The sequence below is a fragment of the Lampetra planeri genome, chromosome 11, assembly GCF_965212315.1.
Source record: "Lampetra planeri chromosome 11, kcLamPlan1.2.h2, whole genome shotgun sequence".
In the NCBI taxonomy this organism is placed as follows: Eukaryota; Metazoa; Chordata; class Hyperoartia; order Petromyzontiformes; family Petromyzontidae; genus Lampetra; species Lampetra planeri.
Window position 1 is genome coordinate 7,276,923 of NC_136117.1, and position 20,356 is coordinate 7,297,278.

Sequence of the window (20,356 nt, forward strand, 5' to 3'; positions counted from 1 at the left end):
TTCCTGGAGTTGTTTGTCATTCAACGCTTTGAACAATCAATACAAAAAAACACCGATGCAACCACAAGCAATATATTTGAAAACATTTAATTTGAAATAATAGCAAGTTCAGATCGCCAGCAAAGTGTGCCAAACACTGCACCGACGTTTCTCCCCCAAACTGAAATTATCTGGCGAAAAAAAGGAGCACAAATTTTAGTTTTACCAACACAGCATTTGCATGCTAAGCAACTGGTATATAGTTTAATATCAATGGCATCTGACTTGATAAACGAGACGACACAAACTTCACGTCTAAGGTAACTTCTACGCACGGAACAACGAAGTCCTTATCGGCAAAGATCCTCAATGATGGGATGCGGGCCAGGGTTTCACCACATCCAACGCCTCAAGCCACCATTTAGCCACCCCCTGGTTTTTCCTTAGAATGACAGGATCGACGTGCAGCCGTCTCTCTCTGTGGGTGGATGAAGCCCCAATTGGTTGCCTGACCTGACAGGGCGTGTTTCACAACGAACAATTCACCAATCCGGCCAGAAAGCACCTCCCACACAGGCGGCCCACGCAAGCTCCTCCAAACCCCGAAGAGTCACAGATCAAAACTTAAAAAAGAGGCAGACATTCAGCGAGAGGCAGTGCGCATGCGAAGGAGGTGGCTGAGAAGCTGTTAACAGCGGGGGGCAAGCCAGCAAGCCACATTAGCGAAGACATCGAGTCTGCATAGTCAGCACAGTGGCCAAGCCGGTTGGGGGTGAGATTTGGCACGTGGTTAGTAGAGAGGGCATTGAGCCGATTGGACTTTGTTGTGCTGAGCTCGTGCCAACTGGCAATCGGGAATGAGTGCGAGACGAAGGACGAACAATAGGGGACATCTCTAAGGTGAAGAGGAGTTAGTGCTATATGTGAGTACGCCAAGAGAAGGCTGAGTGGTTGAGTTGGGGGGTGGGGGTGGGGTAGGGGGGCTAGGTTTGCGTTCGGCAAAGCCAACAAAAGGAGGAGACCGTTCTCAACCCCCTCGTCGCCCTCTCGTCAATTCTCAACCATGGTGGCCAAGGACTGCCCCCACTACACGGGAGGCAAGCGGGGCATCGGGCTGCTGGAGAGAGAGCACAGCTGCCCACTCAGGGAAACGCCAGAGGTATGTGTCGCGCGCACGCGCATGGACGCACGCACGCGGACGCACGCGCACGGACGCACGCACGCGGACGCACGCGCGCGCACGGACGCACGCGCACGGACGCGGACGCACGCGCGCGCACGCCAGCTCTGGTCAATGAGACCCCCTGGGCGGTGTTTTGGGGGGTGCATGCACAAAGTCAGGTGGCGAGGGGCACGGCGACAACAAATAATTGCGGAATGGGTAAACGTCGCAACCTGCTTTTTGCGGCGAGATGTTAACCACCTCGCCTGGTACGCACGAGGTCCGTGGGTTCGATCCCGAAGCTGATGACCTGCTGCTGTATATTTGGAGTTTGCGTGCCTCTCTCTCTCTTCTCGCTCTCTCTCTCGCCCCGTGGTGGCGTGGATTTTTCTCCGGATCCTCCGGGTTTTTCACTCCACGTTGAGATCAACATGCGTTTAGGAGTTATTTGGCCGCTTTATATTTCTACGTGATGATAAGCCACTTCCTTGAGTTACCATTGGTGAGCAAGTCGCTTCTAAACAAAAAAGAGCTTACCTGGGAAAATATCAAAAGTTGAGTAGTTGAGTTTGTTTTTTTGGTCTGTCGTGTAGTTACCGGTATTCTGCTCTGGCTGATATCACCCGGGATATCCCCACCGTGTGTTTGGGAAACTTTAAACATACCTCGCCACCGGTGTTAAATATTCTACCAAAAATCCCCTAACCTACATAGCCAACTGCGAAAAAAAGTTTTAGAGCTCATCGGATTCCTCCAGTATGAATACAGATTCCGATTGCTGCTAGTGCTGTTAGCGAGAACCTATTGTGGCCGACACGGCGCAACCACACTCGGCCGTCTTTGTCTCCCCACTTCTGATGGGGGGGGGGGATTGTTTTTGTTATCGTTCACACATCAGGCAGTGCCGGATTATCCTAGTAGCAAAAGTAGCTGCTACAAATGCCACGGCCCTGCACTTTCAAGGGCCCCGCGCTAGATGCTTTAAAGCTATGAATTCCTTCTAGATTTGAAATTTTCGTGACTGTAAGGATCCATATTCTTTGGTTCTTTCGGTAAAGTCAGGTAGGTGAAAAAATAAAAATGAAGAAAATAAAGAAATTAAATCACGACGTTTCGATTGCAACACAAGCAACCATGAATTCCTGTTCAGTGATTCTGCACTTGCTCTATTACTATAGTACTATACTGCCTTCAACTTTTATGAACGACTGGGTATTTAAGGTTAGCGATTTGTCATATTATCTCGCTGTATAGCAAATGAAAAAATACAATTGCTTTACTATGCAAGTAAAAAATTTAAGTGTTTTAATATAAATATTTTTATTTATGGCCCCTTTATAACATATGCTACAGGCCCCGCACTAGCTCAATCCGGCACTGGCATCAGGTGCTCATTTGAGGCTGAGTCGACCTGCGGGAGACCCAGGATCTGTTTCAGATATTCGCCACCGACGTTAGCCGTGGCCGGGGTGAACCCAGGTGGTTCAGTGGCGCAACCCACCGCCCCCCACCGCCCCCCACCCCACATGCACACCAGCTCACGCCTGTGACGCCACAATGCTGTGGGTAACAACTCAGGTGTCGGTGCAAGGGCCGGTGTCTGATCGAGTGAAGGGACCCCGGGTTGGCACACGCAATCCGTAGGACGTATCTTCATTAACAGCAGCACGCTTTGCGTCAAGCTCGTGGCAAGCTGTGATACCGCCACGTATTTTATATTTTAGATTGAGTTAATGTTTTAAAGTCATGAAAAAAATTGCACACGAACGACGCATTCACGCAAGCACCCGATGCTCCGTTTTGAAGTTTTAAAATGAAACATCTTTGAATTGAATTATGTTTTGAATTAGATAATTTTTATTTCTTCATTAAAAGCTTTTATCATTTTACATCTGGAAGACTTCATTGAAAACGACATTTCGTGTGAATATTCTCTCGTCGTTAAGTAGATGGCCTTGCTGGGGGTTCGGTTCGATGCGGACTTTCACCTGTTTGGGATTGCGGGATCGAGATAAGGCGACGTAGAGCTGCTGACCGTCTGAGAAGACCGCCGTCTGCAGATCGATTCCAACGTCATTGAACGTCTGTCCCTGCGCCTCCGTCGTTCATGCAGGGAGCGCGTGGGTTTGCAGCGCCCCCTGCATGAAAACGACGGAAAGTGCAGCGTTCATCACAGATAAAGTTGTGCGCTTATATAAGAGTATTACAAAAAAACAATGTTGGTAAATATATTGGCTAGAGCTGTTGCTCAATGCTCAGCACACTGCGCTATGCGGTGTAAAACCAGGCCCTCCCCCATCCGAGTTTTGATTTCGTGTCCACGGCTCACATCAGCGGCGAGTTATAAATCTGATATGTGAACGGAGGACGGGCTGCCCTGCTTCACCGACCCACACTGACCGGTCAACTAACTTCCATGGCCGTGACACGGCTGGATGCATCGGCAAAGGGTGTAAACTATGAATATTATGTTAAACGCCACCGATATTGAAGAGTGATTTGTTTAAGGAGGGCCGTTGCTCGAAACTGTCGCCTATTATACATTTTCGTTTAAGAGCCCCCTGTTTTTGACGAATGTGAGATGTGTTTTTTATTCCCTCTGTTTACGCTAAGCCAGCGAAAACGTTTATGTGCCCGGCCACACGACGTCACCATCGCGTGAGTGCAAATATGGATGCGTAACGTGTACCATGCACACGAGGGTGTCTCATTTCATTAGCCCTGAGCCATATTATCATTGTTATTAAAACGAGATCTCCCAACAATACACGCCTATGGCATGAATGCAGGGGCACCAGTGTTGAGTTTCATGATGCTGTTCATCTGTTTTTTTCACCCCCCCCCTGCCACTCCTACCCCGTGCAACTCCACTTATCCGTGAACTCGCCTAACTTCACTTCCTCACAGCCCTATCACGTGTGACTTATTATCCAGGGGGGCCCGCGGCAGCTCCTATTCCTCACCTCCGATTAGCACGGTTGGCTACGTACGGTGTGAACGAAGTTCAACATACATACGTGTATATTATCCACGACCCCATTCTTAAATTATCCGCGATTGTCCGCATTTTTTTTTCAAAGGCAGATTTACGGATATTTGTGGATAAGTGAAGTTGAAGGGGCAGATTCATACGATTATCCGCGTGGGTCTTGGCCTGCCCCCTTTTCTGGTATGCACTTCTGGAAATTACATCATTAGTCCTATTAACCGTAAAATTGTTCACGGATAAGTGGAGTTCATAAGCAAATTAATCCTTTTATCCGCAACAACCAATATTGATTTTCATGGATAAGTGGAGTAAATTTGCGGATAATATCGCGGATGAGAGGTGTATTGCACTGTCCTGCATTAACGATGCATTGATTAATCGATTAGTATAAAATCAAAACATGACTCTTTTTACATTCACATATGTTCTATGTAATTGGTTCATGTTTCTCGAATCAACCGAAGCCAGGTAAGAGCCCATTGCAACCTGGAGTACAGTTGAAGATTGAAAACGCAGTGTGAAGGTGTGAAGCCTTTAATACACCGATCGATACAATTTACGCGAAAACTCATTCATGGTGCGAAATATATTTCAACAAATCAGTCAACATCTTTTAAACCGATTTTGCATTCTTCTTGACGTTCATGAAGGGAAAGAAGACGGCAAATATTACAGTCGTCGATAAATTATAAGGAAGATGTTGCCGCTGTGTAATGGTCAACGCACTGGACTTGCAATCCAGAGGTCGCCGGTTCGATGCCATCTCTCGGCGTGGCAGATGAACCAACGGTGCCAATTTCTTAAATCCCTGCATCTGTCCGAGCTATAAATGCTCTGATTTATAGCTCGGACAGATGCAGTGCGTGCATTGTCTTTGTGCTGTTCGCCTCTTGGCGTTCTGTGGTCTGACACTGGTGAGGCAAGGTGACAAAGAAGGCTGTCTCTGGTGTAGGCCAATCAGTTTCAAAGACTGCATTTATCACTCTTTGGCTCTTTCGGTAAAGTCACGTAGAAAGAAAAATAAATTATATCATAGCATACGAGGTTCCGATTGCAAAACAAGCAATCATCATCATCAGGTACAAATGAAAGAGAAAGCAAACCCAGTAAACTTAGAAATCGAATGCAATACAACACAGGGAGTCGGCTAACATAACAGTCACCTGGTTGATTACGTTCTTCCAAAGACTGCTAAATTTGAGAGAGAGACAAAACACAGACACGGAGACACACAGACAGACACATAAGCAGAGAGAGATAACACAGAGACACACAGAGAGAGACACACACATAGGCACACAGACATAAGCAGAAAGAGATAACAAAGAGACACACAGAGAGAGACACACACATAGGCACACAGAGAAAACTGTATTTATTATCAGAGCATGTTTGTTTGAATGTTCACCATAAGTACGTGCAGTTAATGCAGACTTGATTCTCTGCAAAAAGGTTTCTATCTGGTGTTTGACCATCTTAACACCCGCTGCTTTATTGCCAGAAAGGGTAAAACCTATTCTTTTTTTTCATACAGCACAAGTGCGTTCATTGTCCCAAGTCATCTGGGTAGCGTGGAAGAGTAGGCCAAATCAAATGCCCTCTCTAGAGCTGCCGCTTGTGGAGACCTCTACTGCCAGCAGTCGTGTGAGCAAGTGGTTGCAGGGCCGCTCCTTTGGTGCTTCTTAAACATTCCAAATCAAATAAAAACCTTTCTCGTTATAGTTAAATCACTTTTGTTAGCAACATTTTGAAAGTCAAATGGAGTTTGACTGGCTATAAAAAGGCATGTATATATACACACACTATATACAAAAACAAATTCCACCATTATCCCTTTGTTGGTGGATTTATTCTTTAGTTTTGTTCCAAAGAATAAACTACAGCTTCCCGTAAACCACTCTCGACTACATATTGTTCATTTTATTTTCAAGAACTGCGCCATTGTTTTCCAAAATACGTGTTTGTTCAAGTCCGGTGGACTGGTTTCTAAAGAAGAACTGAAATATACTTTTTTTTCTTCTTTTCAAAACCGTAATACAGTAGTAACACAGTGTCCCTTGGGATTGTCAGATATTTTTTTCAACTTTAATTTCAGCAGCCCCCGTGTCGCTGGGGTCAGACTGGCCGACATTCAGGAAAGGGTGGCGGCTCTGGCTTTTTCCTGAGCTCTCTGTTGTGGCTGGCTGGCTTGCGTGTTTCTGGGGTGGGGGGTTTAATTCTTCTTCCTCACGTAAAATTTCACAGCTCGTGTGTTTGCATTGCGGCGGGGCGCAGCACTTTCATTTGTTTCTGCAATAAAATTGTGTCACCGTGGCCAAGGGGAAAAAAAAATCTGCAGATCAAATTGATCCGGTTTATTAACAAAAAATGTTCATGAGCAAAAGGTAATACAGTACTAGTCGAAAGTAACTGCATTGTATCACACCATGGACAAGTGCCAACCAGAGGGTTTTTTTCCCACCATGGTTGAGAATTGACGAGAGGGCCACAAGGGGTTTAGAATGGCCCCCACTCCTTCATTGGCTTTGCCAAACGTACACCACGCCTCCCACCTCAACCACTCTGCCTCCTCTCGGCCGTACTCAACTCGCATAAAACAACGAACTCCTCTGGTCAGCCAGTGGTTACTGCGACGAGGAGAATCCAATGATGCTTGTTCTCGAGCCAGTGTTGAAACCTCTCCATGACTATGGCAGGGAGAACGGAGACCAGGGAGAAATAAATGAGAAACACATTTGAATCACTTTTCTCACGAAAAAATGAATGAGAGTGATGGAAAAAACCCATAAACCCATCACCATTTCAATGAGTTTGAAAGACTTACGTGTTTATGGGACGCAAACACACGGGTCTTTAAAATAAACTCATCGAGATGCACTGCAGTAACAACATACACGATAGCATTGATGGATATGAATATGACGCTACATTTACAATGATCTGTGTTGAACGTATGTCTGGCCAAAGTTGGGCATCTGTGCTTTTTCTTCTACATCAAATGCAGTCGACGGCATGTGCCATGTCAAACGCAAATGCCAGACACTTAACTCTCTGCGCTTGGCTTCAGGGCTCCGACACCTGGTCTTAAAGGTAAAAAAAAAGAAGTGAAAAAGCTTAACTCTTGCACGGTATAACGCTGCATAAGCCCTTCGCACACATTTGCCAAACCTGCTGGCATCAGTCTCCGTGCGCGCTGCCTAACCAGTCTCAGCTGTGTTATATCAACTTTCGTGGATCCGATCTATAATGTGGCCTTTGTATGTTCGAGACCTACGCTCCAGTCACATGTTAGTCAGCGCATGGGTCCCGTAAAAAAATGGCACACAAGTTGAAGCGTCTGCAGTGTGACCTTTGTATGGACGATTGCTTTGCATCGTTTACTGTTTATATTCCCCCAATGCGTTTGTCAACAGAAGGGACAAAACTCACTGTGTTAAGTCAGTTTAGTTAGGGGGTGCTTAGTGTTTGGACCTTACATTTTTTACCGAAATGACGACACCGTACAACGTCGCATATCCGACTAGCCAGGGACTGTGGTGTAGGCGTATAGTTGAACCTCTGCAGAAAATGTGCTCTGAAGAAGGACCATTGCTCAAAACGTGGCATATTATATGTTTATTTATTTTAAGGTTGCGTTATTGGTGAATGTGAGTGTTATTTGTGCCTGTGCACCACTGCCAACGCAGAAGCATATAAGCAGCATAGCCAAGTAAAGTTACACGGTCTACAAATGCTGCATCTGGGTGTGGGCGGTTAATTGGTATGGGGCGGATATGCGATGTCGTCCAATTCTTATTGTACCTGCGCGTTTGTGCGCACAGCTCTGTACGGACACATCCACGTTGGGTTAGCTACCAGAGGAAAGCTGCCATCCAGATATCTGCAGTGCGCATTAGTGGGAATATATTGGCTGCTTGCATACAGCAAATTAAACTGCTTTCGAAAAATGTTTCCTGCACACATTATTACTGGGCAACACTTCATTTTTTTTCTTCTTCTTCTTCCACGTGATAAATCGGAGCGTAGGCACAACAGTCTAGCAAAACCACCCCTTACAAAAACTCCCGTTTGTAACAAAAAGGACTTGAGAAAGAAGCTGTAACCTTAAGGAGAGCACGCAGGGTTGAGTAACATGAGACCAGAAAGGGCCCTTGTTTGAAGATTTCCCCCTGCCCCACACACAAAGACAAATATCCCCCGTGCAGCCTTAAAAGACTATTGGGGCAAGTGCTGTTATCGAGCACCTATGAAGGCCGGCACGGCACACGAGGAGGTGCGTGGCCAGCACCACGCCCGACCGCCTTTGTCTCCCCAGTGGCGATGTTTACACACCACACCAGGTACTCATTTGAGGCTGAGTCGACTTAGGGGAGGCCCAGAACCAATAATCGTCGCTGGTGTTGGCCGTGAGCGGGAATCGAACTCGGGTCGCCGAGTTTCGTAGCGGAGCGTAGCGCTAACCGCGACACCACCGCTCCCCATGCCCACACACGCGCACACACATCTCTGCGTCCCATACTAGACGGTCTCATGTTTGCAGCTGTCAGACAAAATATTGTGTTACAAAGAAACGCCAGCGGGTTTGGGGTTTCATTTGCTCAGCGTTAGTCTTGCCAAACGTTGCGAGCACACACTTTTGACAGATGGCCACAGCCTCTCTCTCTGTTTCACACACACAACACACACACACACGGCAAACACAAACAGAGTTGCTGCTAAAAGTAGAGAGAACTGGTGTGACTATTGTCTCGTGGCAGGTTTAAGCGGTTTCAGTTGGGGCTCCTCCATTCGAGATCTGGATGGTTGCTAAAGCTCATGGTGTGTTGGAGGTGTACATTTAAAGCATTACTGTGGTGGAAATTAAACAGAACTCGGCTAGAATTAACAGCGCGGTGCAGTTGTTGTCTGTGGTCGGATGGAAAGCGACTTGTCAAGTCAAACTGTGAGATGCTGGACCGCAGGAGGTGTCCTCGGAAAGAATTCAAATCAACGTGTCGTGACCTTGGCTCATACAAGCAATGGGGTGGCCCTCGGCTCCGTTGGTGGCCTCAGAGCCAGTGATGGAAATTCCACATTCCCACGAGAGGGGCCATTTCCTATTTTGCTTACGAGTGTTTAGAAATGCCGATGACAAAATCACCCGGAATGCACCCACGGTCTCGTCTACACTCTCAGCAGCCAAGCAGGTTTCAGGTTGGATATCGCTTGGTACGGGAGAGCACCGTGCATAACAGGTGTTACGGGTTGCAGGCGCTGTGTGCTTGGAAAACATGCATTAAAATCCCTTGTACTGTGTACAATGCTCTAACGGATATACTTTCTGCCTTCAACTCACGCTGACCAGTGTGGTAAAGTCAACAAACTCCCTCATCTAGCAGTGGTGAAGTATGGTCAACTAACTCCCTATACATTTACAGACGTAAAAGGGTGTTCTTGGCCATGGCCCCGACTCCCCTAGGACATATAATACAGACTCGCTCTTACACGCACAACAAAGACAAAGATCCCCCATGTAGCCTGTAACAGACTGCAGGGGTAAGTGCTGTTAGCGAGCACCGATAAAGCCCGGCACGGCACACGAGGGGGTGGGGTGGCCAACACAACGCCCGGCCGCCTTTGTCTCCCCAGGGGATCGATGTTTACTACACACCGCACCAGGTACTCATTTGAGGCCGAGTCGACCTAGGGGAGGCCCGGGACCGGTTCAGAAAAATCGTCGCCGGTGGTGTTGGCCGTGAGCGGGAATCGAACCCGGGTCGCCGGGTTCGTAGCGCAGCGCTAACCGCTGCACCACCGCTCCCCGCACACCCAGGCTGACACACGCACGGCCACGTGCAACACTCAGACACACACAGAGAGTCATGGACACACTCACGCACACTCATCTGCAGACTCGGGCTAACGTCACTAAAACCGACATCAGCCAACCACACAAAGCACTCGCGCAGACATAAACGCAGACGTATTCATAGTCACAGAGGCAAACAATCACGCTCGCGACCGTACACCCACAGGCAACTCTCTCACCGAGTCAGATCCGTATCTGCGTGTTTATTACAAACAAGTCGAGGGCAGCCTTCTCCCTTCTCCCCACCTGGACGATCGGGCCAAGCAGAGTTTGCGATTATCTGCCAATGCAATTTTACGGGGCCGGTTTGCATCGTATCTGACCGAACCTTTGCACATTCGGTGCTGGTGCTAACCCTCAGCGCTTGCTTATCCACTTTAGGCTGAGTTGACCTAAGGGAGGCCCAACCGGACCAGATGTTTGCGGCGAGCCGTGACTTGTGGCGTGCGGCACGGGGCAGGGCATCGAACCGAGGCTCTTCCCCGCGCGCGCAGGCCAAGACGCGACGTGGGGACGTGAGGAACGGGGCCACAATTCGCGGATTCCTAAAACTGGCAACGGTCCCTCGCCCCGGCTTTGTTGCTTCTCGGTGATTGCGCAAACAGCTGAGGCCATAAAAACTAAAAATAAAAAATAAAACCCATCCACGATTGCCATTGTCACGCGGCTCGCTGCCTTAGCCGGCCAGCCGGTCAGTGGAGGCGCACTTGGGCCCTCCCCTCCCCCCTTTGACCTGTTCTGGAAAGGCCATTTGGTTTGATGGCAAACACATTGCTGGAAGCCTTCATCCGCTGCTGGATGAAGGCTTCCCCACGTCAGCGTGAGTCATGGGGGAGCGTTTTTGTGACCAGTGCAGGATGGTGAATAGGGGGAGTGTAGCTATGGAAGAGTAGAGGTGTACTGCACAACAATGGATTTTGTTGCACTGCCTTCTGGTACCCACCGTGCGGTCCCCTGCAAGTCATTTGGCAGCATGGTTGGTGGTAACCCATCCGAGCATTATCCAGAGTCAATCCAGCTTCTCTTCTGTAATGAGATTTGAATTGTCACCATGAATGCCAATGGAATCCTTTGAAAAAAAATATATAATGTATATGTACCGGTGTTAGTGTGTTACCATTGAGAATTAAGTATGTCCACCTGGCGTGGGTTTCCACAAAGGTCAACTCAGCCCAAAATAAGTCTATTGTGTCTTGGACATGTATATTGGGAAAACAATGTGTCTGAGAGCGGTGCTAGTCCACCCATTGTCTGTGTATGCTGTTGTCTCATTGGAAAGTTGCTGACGAACAACACTTGCCATAACAGTCTCTATAGGCTCAACGGGGGATCATTCTGTGTGTGTGGAGAGCAGTGGGAAGTGGTCGTTTAATGGTTAGCGCACTGCGTCTACAAACCCGGCGACCCGAATTCGATTCCCGCTCACGGCCAATAACTGTGGTGAATATTTGAGCCAGTTCTCGGCCTCCCCCAGGTCGACTGAGCCTTAACTGAGCACCTGGCTCAGTGTGTCGCCATCAGAACTGGGAAGATAAAGGCGACCGGGTATGGTGCTGGCCACACAACCCCCTCATGCGCCCCGCCGGCCTCAATAGGTGTTCGCTAACAGCACGAGCGGCAGCAAGTCTGTGAAAAGCTCTGCGACTGCATTCTAAACGTTCATACACTTTTATAAACTTTCTCGTTTTTGTTGTTGCATGGGCATGCACACGCACACACACGCGCGTTGGCAAATAGTCGTCCATGTGTTTGCCTTTTGTGTCGATGCGTGTGCGTGGCGTGTGCACGCGCAGGCGCGCGCTCGCATTGGCTGCGTGTGCTTTCTGCAAGTGTGTCCCGTGTTCTTGTGGCTCGCCACTAATTACCCCCCCCCCTCTCAGCCCTTCCTGAGCTCCGTGCCAGGAAAGCGTTCACTCCTTGTTGGGCTGGGGGCTGCGACTGGGGCCGGCGGTGGGGAGGGTCCCAGCAGGAAACCTGTCTGCACACGGCTCTGTTTGTGCTGGACGACAATCGCCTCCAGCACTCGATGGGTCGGAGACGAACACGACTGAGGACGGGCACAGGGTGATCAATCCCCAACAACCCTTGTCGGTCATGGACTATCCGCCGCTGGGCCGAAACAAAAAACAACAATCTCGTTGGTCCGTGCGGTGTTCGTCGCCTGATCGTTGCGTTCCTCGGTGTCATTCCGAGCAAGCAGCTCTCCAAGCTTTTTAGCGGCGTCATCAGCACCATGCTCTATCTACTGCTGCGTGTGGATAAAAACTAATTAAGCTCTTAACTTGCAGATCACAATAATCTGGCGGTCTCGCGTAGCAATAATCCATCGAGCTCCCGCACACGACCTGATTGTGTCATTCCACTGCTGGCGGGCAGAGCCTCCGCTAGAGGGAGCTCTAGATTGCCCCCTCCAAGAGGGTATTTGGCCTACTTGTCCACGCTGGCCAAATGTCGTGGAAAAGGTGGGAATACCTACACTTGACCCCACCGCACGCGAGCAGCCGATTTGACCAACCGTGGTTGTTGCTGCTGCTGGTGGGGGTGGACCCCCATCTGTACTACCAGGTGGACACAGGCGAGGGGAGTTTTAAGAAACTTTGTTGAAGCTGCCCCGCCGGGAGCGCGAAGCGGGTCCGGTGGCCTCTGGATCGCGAGTCCCGGCGCGCTGACCGTAATACCGGCGCGTGCTCACCGCGTTGTTGCTCAGGCGGGCCAAATAACGTGTCCAGTGTGCGGTCGCGGGCAGACACGAGTGGGACTGGATTCCAGGCAAGAATCCGTAACGTCACGCCCACTATCTGGAACAACACCGAACTCTGGCTGGCAAGCATCATTTGCGCTCTAAACAGGGGGCCACTTCAATTCAAATACCTGCGCGCTCTGTGCTAGGGCACTAGCAATTTGTGGCGCCGCTAGTGTGGTTTCTGTGGTTACGCCCATAAACACTGTTTTTGTTGTAATTTATGAGCGCTTTATTTTATAGTTCTGCTGCACCAGAGCAATGCTATTTTTACACGGATAATTATTGGGGTGTTTGTTCTGAGGTCCAGTAAACTCTTAATGGTTGCTGGGACCCCCCCCCACCAAACCAAAACATTTGTTGATATGAATCTCACTCATCACTCATTAACCTCGTTTGGTTATCGATAATGACGTTCAGAATCACACGCGTGCCACGTGTGTACGGTGTCTTATTTGCTTCTCCCGTGGAGCCCCATTACTGAGGCCACTGGGTCCATCAACTTACGGCAGTAGCAGCAGTCCATCATCATCATTGTATCCCATTTATTGCTGATGTTTTCATGTTGATCCTCTCCAGCATCGTGCGTCCTACACTCCAGTCCATCGTTTTTCACAATCGTCCTCTGCCTCTTCATCTATTACCTTTCACTCGTATTGTCATCCCTTTTTTTTCTGGATTCCTGCTTGGGTGCCAAGCCTTCTCACAGGATGAGCCGTGCCACAGCAGAGAAATAAAGAATTGGCAGCCCACGGCATGGGAAACAGATGACTTTCGCCCTCATAAAGGACTCGCCAGCAAGCGATAATCCAGCTTCGGGCTGCCAAGAAAATCCCAGCTTGTTACCTGGGAGAAGGGAGACACGGATAAACTGTGAAGTGCATTGAAGGTGCAGCGACTCACAGGTCGGCAATACATCTCGTTAATGCTGTCGCAGAAGCCCAGATCGTAAAACATAACTTATAAGTTGGTTCAGCCGCCGTCTAGCTGCGGGTTAGAAATTCGTGCTGGGAACTGGGAAGGATTGTGAGTCAACGCAGCCAATTCATCCATCAGGGGTCGGTACAATTTGTACCATTTAGTGGCATGTGGAATTTACACAGCTTGTTTTACTGCAAAGGACCATCCACCAAGGCGACGCAGCGATGAAGTAATCCCATTTGCAGGAGATAGGTGAATTGTGATGGTGAGGGATGGTGATGGCTTGGGAAAGCACCCAGCTGTGGATATATCATGGCTGTATGTATGTTGAACTTCTTTTGCAGTACGATGCCTCTACACTGCATGCGTTCCCGAACCCACATCTTCCTCTTCTGTCTCGGCGTGTAGTTTCCAGCGTGCACCTCTCTCTCTCTATCCTTACTTGTGCCCTATTCAGCTTTTGTTCCCTTTTATTTTGTGAATATCATTTGAACAAAAAAAAATTACACCGATGTAGGTTGAACTTCTTTCGCACCGTACGTAGCCAACTCTTCTAACCGGAGGTGCATGATGATTTCACACTCTACCTTGATAGACCCACATATCATGGCGGCTTCTAATGGTATCAGTGTTTGGCTGGCAAAATCATGCGCACACATTCCAGATGTGTGCACACCCCTTCACAAGACACCTATGAAGGCCACAACGGCACACGAGGCTAAGAAGACGTAGGGGGGGCCCAGGACTGGTTCATTCGTCACTGGTGTTGGCCATGAGCGGGAATCGAATTCCGATCACCGAGTTCTTGGCGCTAACCGCTGTGCAACCACTCCTCGCGCACACCAAGACAAAGATCCCCCATATAGCCTTAACATATGTTGGGGCAAGTGCTGTTAGCGAGCACACACACGTGCTCAGACGCACGCACAACAGAGTGTACACTTGTTTCTAGGCAAGACGGCCCTGGCTGTCGCCAAAGTGCATTTGCTTAAAAACAAACTCCAAGCTGCCAGCCGTTTGTTTGCACAACTTTGAGAAAATACCTGCGCAAAGACTGAAACTGGCGATTGCCGACTTTTTTCCCCGTTTGCCTGTGAACTGCGCGCCAGAATGGTGCTGCTGATTTGTGCCCGCTGCCTCTACAAACCCGGCAAAAATGGGTTCGAATTCCCTGGTTTTCGATGGATACATTCAGTGGCGAGTGATTATTTTAACTGGCGCGGCTCGGTGCCCCTATTTTATTTACCGAGCTGCAACGGCGAGTGTTGACGAAGTATGGTCACACGGCCAACGTGACCAACTCGGGCACGAAACGAGTAGCCCGGTGTGCAAAAAAATGGATGCAACCGGGAGGGAGTATGCAGAGTTCTTGATTAAATATCACGGACAGAGCTAAACGGACGGAAGGCCACGATCGCGGACACCTTTGAACACGGACTCGGCACAGAGAGGGTGACAAAGGTGGCTCCGGCGTGGTTCTGACCACACCACCCCTGCCTCGTGAGCCGCGTCCACCTCAATAGGTGTTCACCGCACGGGCACCGATCCTTGTGTCAGGCTACGCGGGGTAAAAGATGTGCGCGTCTGTGCGTGCGCGCTCGCTCGCGCGATCACCCCATGTGCGCGCGTGGAACATTTTCATTTAATTCGGAAATATTTTTGGACCCGCAACTGGCTGCGTCGGTGTCACGCGAGACGGAACCCGCGCTGCTCACGTGAAAGTCAGGGCGGCAGGCATCGCGTGCAGACTTCTATTACTGTCTGCACGCATAAAGTCACTTTGCCATTCCGTCAGGTCTGCTTGCATAGTCGGGCCCATCCCACCCTGGTGCGTGCCTCCCCCCCCCTCTCTCTCACTCAAGTGCTGCTTCTTTAAAAAGAGATCTTTTTTTTTGCTCAACACGAGCATCAAAGTGGTGCTCATCTACTTTTGACAGCCCCGATCCAGTGGTGGAAATTCCACATTCCTCTGGCGGGCGCAGTCTGCCGATGAACTTTTTTTTGTTAACTTCCCCATAAAGTGGTACGCGTTTGTTTTCATCGACCCCCGGAGCGATGATGGGCTGAGTAACCCCCCCCCCCCCACCTTCAACTAGAATTTGAAATGCTCTAAGAGTTCTGGGTTAACGTTTGAGACTAGAGCTGGCTTATTGGATGACTGAAGTAAATAGATTACTCTACCAATGATCGGTTCGATTGCTCGACTAATGGGACAGCACGCAAGTAACCTCTGTTCCTGGATGTAGCGGGGCTTGATGGGGGGTTTCCCACCTTCAGGAGGCAAGCATGTGGGGATATACTCTTAGTTATTTCGGTAAAGTCACGTAGGTAAAAAATGAAATTAAAATTAATAAAAATATTTAATTTTTTTACCTACGTGACTTTACCGAAAGAACTAAGAGTATGAATCCTTGCAGTCACGAAAGCTTCAAATCTAGAATCACGTGGGGTCAGCCGCGAGTTGGAGCCCGAGTCAATCGGTCCACATACAAAGTAATTGCGTGATCTTCAGTCGATTCATCGACGGGTCGGTCCCAGCCCGCTTGAGACCACACCTGGACGAGAGCCGTGTGCTGTGAGCGTGGTTACGATTACCCCGCGTCCGGTGGTTAGAGATTTTAGTTTGCCAAACCCGTGCGTGCGTGCGTGCTGGCAGGGTTGGAGTCGGGTTTATGAACGTCCGTTATTGGTGACAGAGGTCTCCTCTCAAGGCAATGTATTCGCGTCCGTACGTATACACGGAGACAAAGGCTCCCTGTGTATCTCCTCAATAGACCTTAGACTAGGATATGCAGTTGCCGAGTACCTACTGGGGCTGGCACATGGGCACACAAGGGGGTGGTGTGAGACGCACCACACCCAGCCAAAGCTGCCTTTGTCTTGTCCAGCGAATAAACAGGGCCGTGCACTCATTTACAGCTGAATTGACGGGTCTTATAATTTGTGCCACGAACAGCACTTGCCCCTGCAGCCTATAGGGTGATGGAGACAAAGACGAAGTTTCCCCTACCCCTCGCCGCGCAGCCTTTGTAGACGGTTGAGATGTAAATTCTGTTACAGAGCCCCAGCTGGGGTGGGTGGCAATCGCCCTAATTGGGACCACACATACGGTATTTTGTTAATTGCATTAACCAGGTAAAACTCATTGAATGTTTTCGTCGTCGTTGTTCTAACGCAGAGCTCCGTTTTGTTCGCCTTTATCACCCCGGTGCCGGCCACGCCAGTTCTTCAGACTCGGCTGGGTGGGCCAAGGGAAACCAACAGGGCAAGTTCGGGTGTCACTTGCCTGATTGACGTTATGACTCGGAGATCTCGTGACCATTGTCCTTTGACCCCACCCCTTGGCGTGTCGATGTTTATGCACAACGCCCGGGCACCGAGGCTCTCCCTTGGAAGAAAACAGACTTCTGGCCTCAAATCGACCGCTTGAATTATATAACACAGTACTTGACAGCCTTTTGTCAAGGGCTTCCTCCCCACGCCGTCGTCCCTGTCATGGGGTTTTTTGTCGTTTGTTTTATTTGACCATACTTCACCGCATTATTCGGTGTGGGTTGGTGAAGAGCTCTTACCTGCTTATAAACATTGTAGGGCATGTGAGGTTCAGGTTACTTGGTAGCTGCTATTGTGATGGAATGAGCAACAGCTGGAGAGATGACAATTTGGAGCATGATGCTGGAGGCCAAACAGGAAATACATACATAAAGCCATAGAGTCGTTTATTTTGACCAAATCGCCCGGAAGGTGACCAAAATAATCAGAGCTCGGAGCTAAGCAAAGTTGAGCCTGGATAGTGCTTGGACGGGTGACCATTACGCGCAAAAAGCAGGTGCAGTAGGCCTTGTGGGCAGTAGAGGGCAGGGCAGCAAAATCGATCATTCCGCATTTCAGAATCCCGCACTGACCAGCGTGGTGAAGTACGGTAAATTTACCTCTCTCACGGCCCACAGGTTGTGGGGAGGCCGTGATCCAGCAGTGGATTGACAAACAGAGCATGCTTGTTCATTTACAGGTATTGTATGATCACAATGGTGACAGCGGTGAGTCACCGTGGGGTATCATTTTCCTGAAGTGAGACAAACGTGCCGACTCTGAGACCCGGAGGCTGGCGTACGTGGGGCAGGTACCGCATGTCGAGTCCGCGTCTCGTCTGCGGCTGGCCGCAAAGATTCGGAGGCAGCGAGACACAAAAGAAAAATTCTGGCGAAGGGATCCCATCTGCTTTTTTGGCAGGGCCAGACATGCCTCACCCTTCCCAGCCACCCACCCATCTCACACACCTCTCATCCGCCCCGGCACAAAGCAACCCACCCACCCATTTCGCACACCTCTCATCCGCCTGGCTTACAACACCCACCCACCCATCTCACACACCTCTCATCCGCCTGGCTTACAACACCCACCCACCCATCTCACACATCTCTCATGCGCCTGGCTTACAACACCAACCCACCCATCTCACACACCTCTCATCCGCCTGGCTTACAACACCAACCCACCCATCTCACACATCTCTCATGCGCCTGGCTTACAACACCCACCCACCCATCTCACACACCTCTCATCCGCCTGGCTTACAACACCCACCCACCCATCTCACACACCTCTCATCCGCCTGGCTTACAACACCCACCCACCCATCTCACACACCTCTCATCCGCCTGGCTTACAACACCCACCCATCTCACACATCTCTCATGCACCTGGCTTACAACACCAACCCACCCATCTCACACACCTCTCATCCGCCTGGCTTACAACACCAACCCACCCATCTCACACATCTCTCATGCGCCTGGCTTACAACACCAACCCACCCATCTCACACACCTCTCATCCGCCTGGCTTACAACACCAACCCACCCATCTCACACATCTCTCATGCGCCTGGCTTACAACACCCACCCATCTCACACACCTCTCATCCGCCTGGCTTACAACACCAACCCACCCATCTCACACATCTCTCATCCGCCCCGGCACAAAGCAACCCACCCACCCATTTCGCACACCTCTCATCCGCCTGGCTTACAACACCCACCCACCCACCCATCTCACACATATCTCATCCGCCTGGCTTACAACACCCACCCACCCATCTCACACATCTCTCATGCGCGTCGGCACACCGCACCACAGCACACCACCCAGTCCACCTCCTGCGCAGTCGCGGCCACCTCCTCCACCCAAACAAAGGCGGGCTTGTGCGGGCCGCGGAGGCTCACGCATGGGAGCGCGTGAGCCAGGTGTTTTCACTCTGCTCGTGACGACGAGTTACTCGATACCGCTGGGGGAGGAGAGCCGATGCGGGTTCGACGGAGCGATAAGAAGTCGACCAAGGCTGTCGATGAGAGTCGCGGGCGCTGGGTGCGCCGAGGGATACGTGGGTGCACTCCGGATGAGCGAATTTGTTCACGAGAGGGGACAAGAGGTGCGAGAAAGCCCTTCCGAAATACATTGCTTTGCTCGCGATAAACTACCTCTCGCCTGCTTAAATAAAGAACGGGGAGATGTACACGCATATACCGCACGTGGGGACCTTCATCCAGTAAGCGGACGAGCAAAAGGCTGCAAATTATTAAAGTTAATGATTTTTATCATAGCGTCATTTTCGTGGGCTTTCAACAATATTATTTTTTTACGAGCTTAGACTTTGTCATTTTTAAACGCATGCCCCGACTGCAGTGCTCCACTACGGTCCCCATAATCTTGTCCAGCTCACTCGGCTCAACGTTCACAAACCAGAGAAGGATGGGCCTAACTGTAGATTAGAAAGACATTCTAGATTTGAAGCTTTCGTGACTGCAAGGATTCATATTCTTAGGGGTTTTTTTCGGTAAAGTCACATGACTTTACGGGAAAAAACCTAAGAGTAGAAAGACATTGTTCGCGCTGGTATTTGCTGAAGCACATTGCAGTGAATTATTGTTTGATTGCGTTTACTTAACCAGGTTAGAAACTCATTGAGACAAGCCTCACTTTGTCACGGGTTGACCCTGTGTCAACAAGTTACGACCGATAGATGGGTCTGGGAGTTACTCTCACTGCAGTATATACACGTATGCTCGTCGTCAATCTGCTGCTCAAAGTAGAATCGGGTTTAAGGACAATTAAATATTGGAAACGTTTTTTTTAAATATATATAAAGGGGAGTGATGCAGGCCTGAAATCTCCTATTCGTGCCACTGCTGGCGGAAGGGCCTCCACTAGAGCAGGGGTCGGCAACCATCGGCTCGGCAGCCACGGGTCGCAGAGCCCTGACCATGGAAGTCCACTTCACCGTGGAAGTTCATTTTGCTATGGGCAGCGGTCGCCAACTTGTGACTCCGCAGCCCCATGCGACTCACGAAGGAACTCTTTCGTGATGATTATTTATTCAGAGCCGTCTTGTATTCACTTGAAATTGCGGCTCTTGAAATATTGTGTTTTTACCGAATTTGATAGAGATGGCTCTTGGTGTGATTTTGGTTTCTGACCCCTGCACTAGAGGGAGCTCTAGAGAGCCCCCATTCTAGAGTGGGAGCTATAGAGAGCCCCCATTCTAGAGTGGGAGTCCTAGAGAGCCCCCATTCTAGAGTGGAAGCAATAGAGTGCGAGCTCGAGTGAGTGTCACTCGAGAGGAAATTTTTGAGCAACTTTTCCACGCTGGCCGGACGTCTTGGAGGAAACGGGTGGGAGTGCCCACACTTTACCCCACCGCACCGGTAACTGCCGATT

The 20,356-nt window shown here is 49.7% G+C and overlaps 1 protein-coding gene across 1 annotated transcript in view; it reads left to right on the top strand.

The window, feature by feature from the left end:
• The first annotated feature begins 581 nt into the window (after positions 1-581).
• LOC144721246 (rho guanine nucleotide exchange factor 3-like) overlaps positions 582-20,356 on the top strand; it is a 55,016-nt gene continuing 35,241 nt past the window's right edge. The window contains exon 1 of the mRNA XM_078598709.1: positions 582-1,138. Within this exon, the coding sequence (XP_078454835.1) occupies positions 1,043-1,138 (96 nt within the window). The 5' untranslated portion in view covers positions 582-1,042. The remainder of the gene's footprint in view (positions 1,139-20,356) is intronic.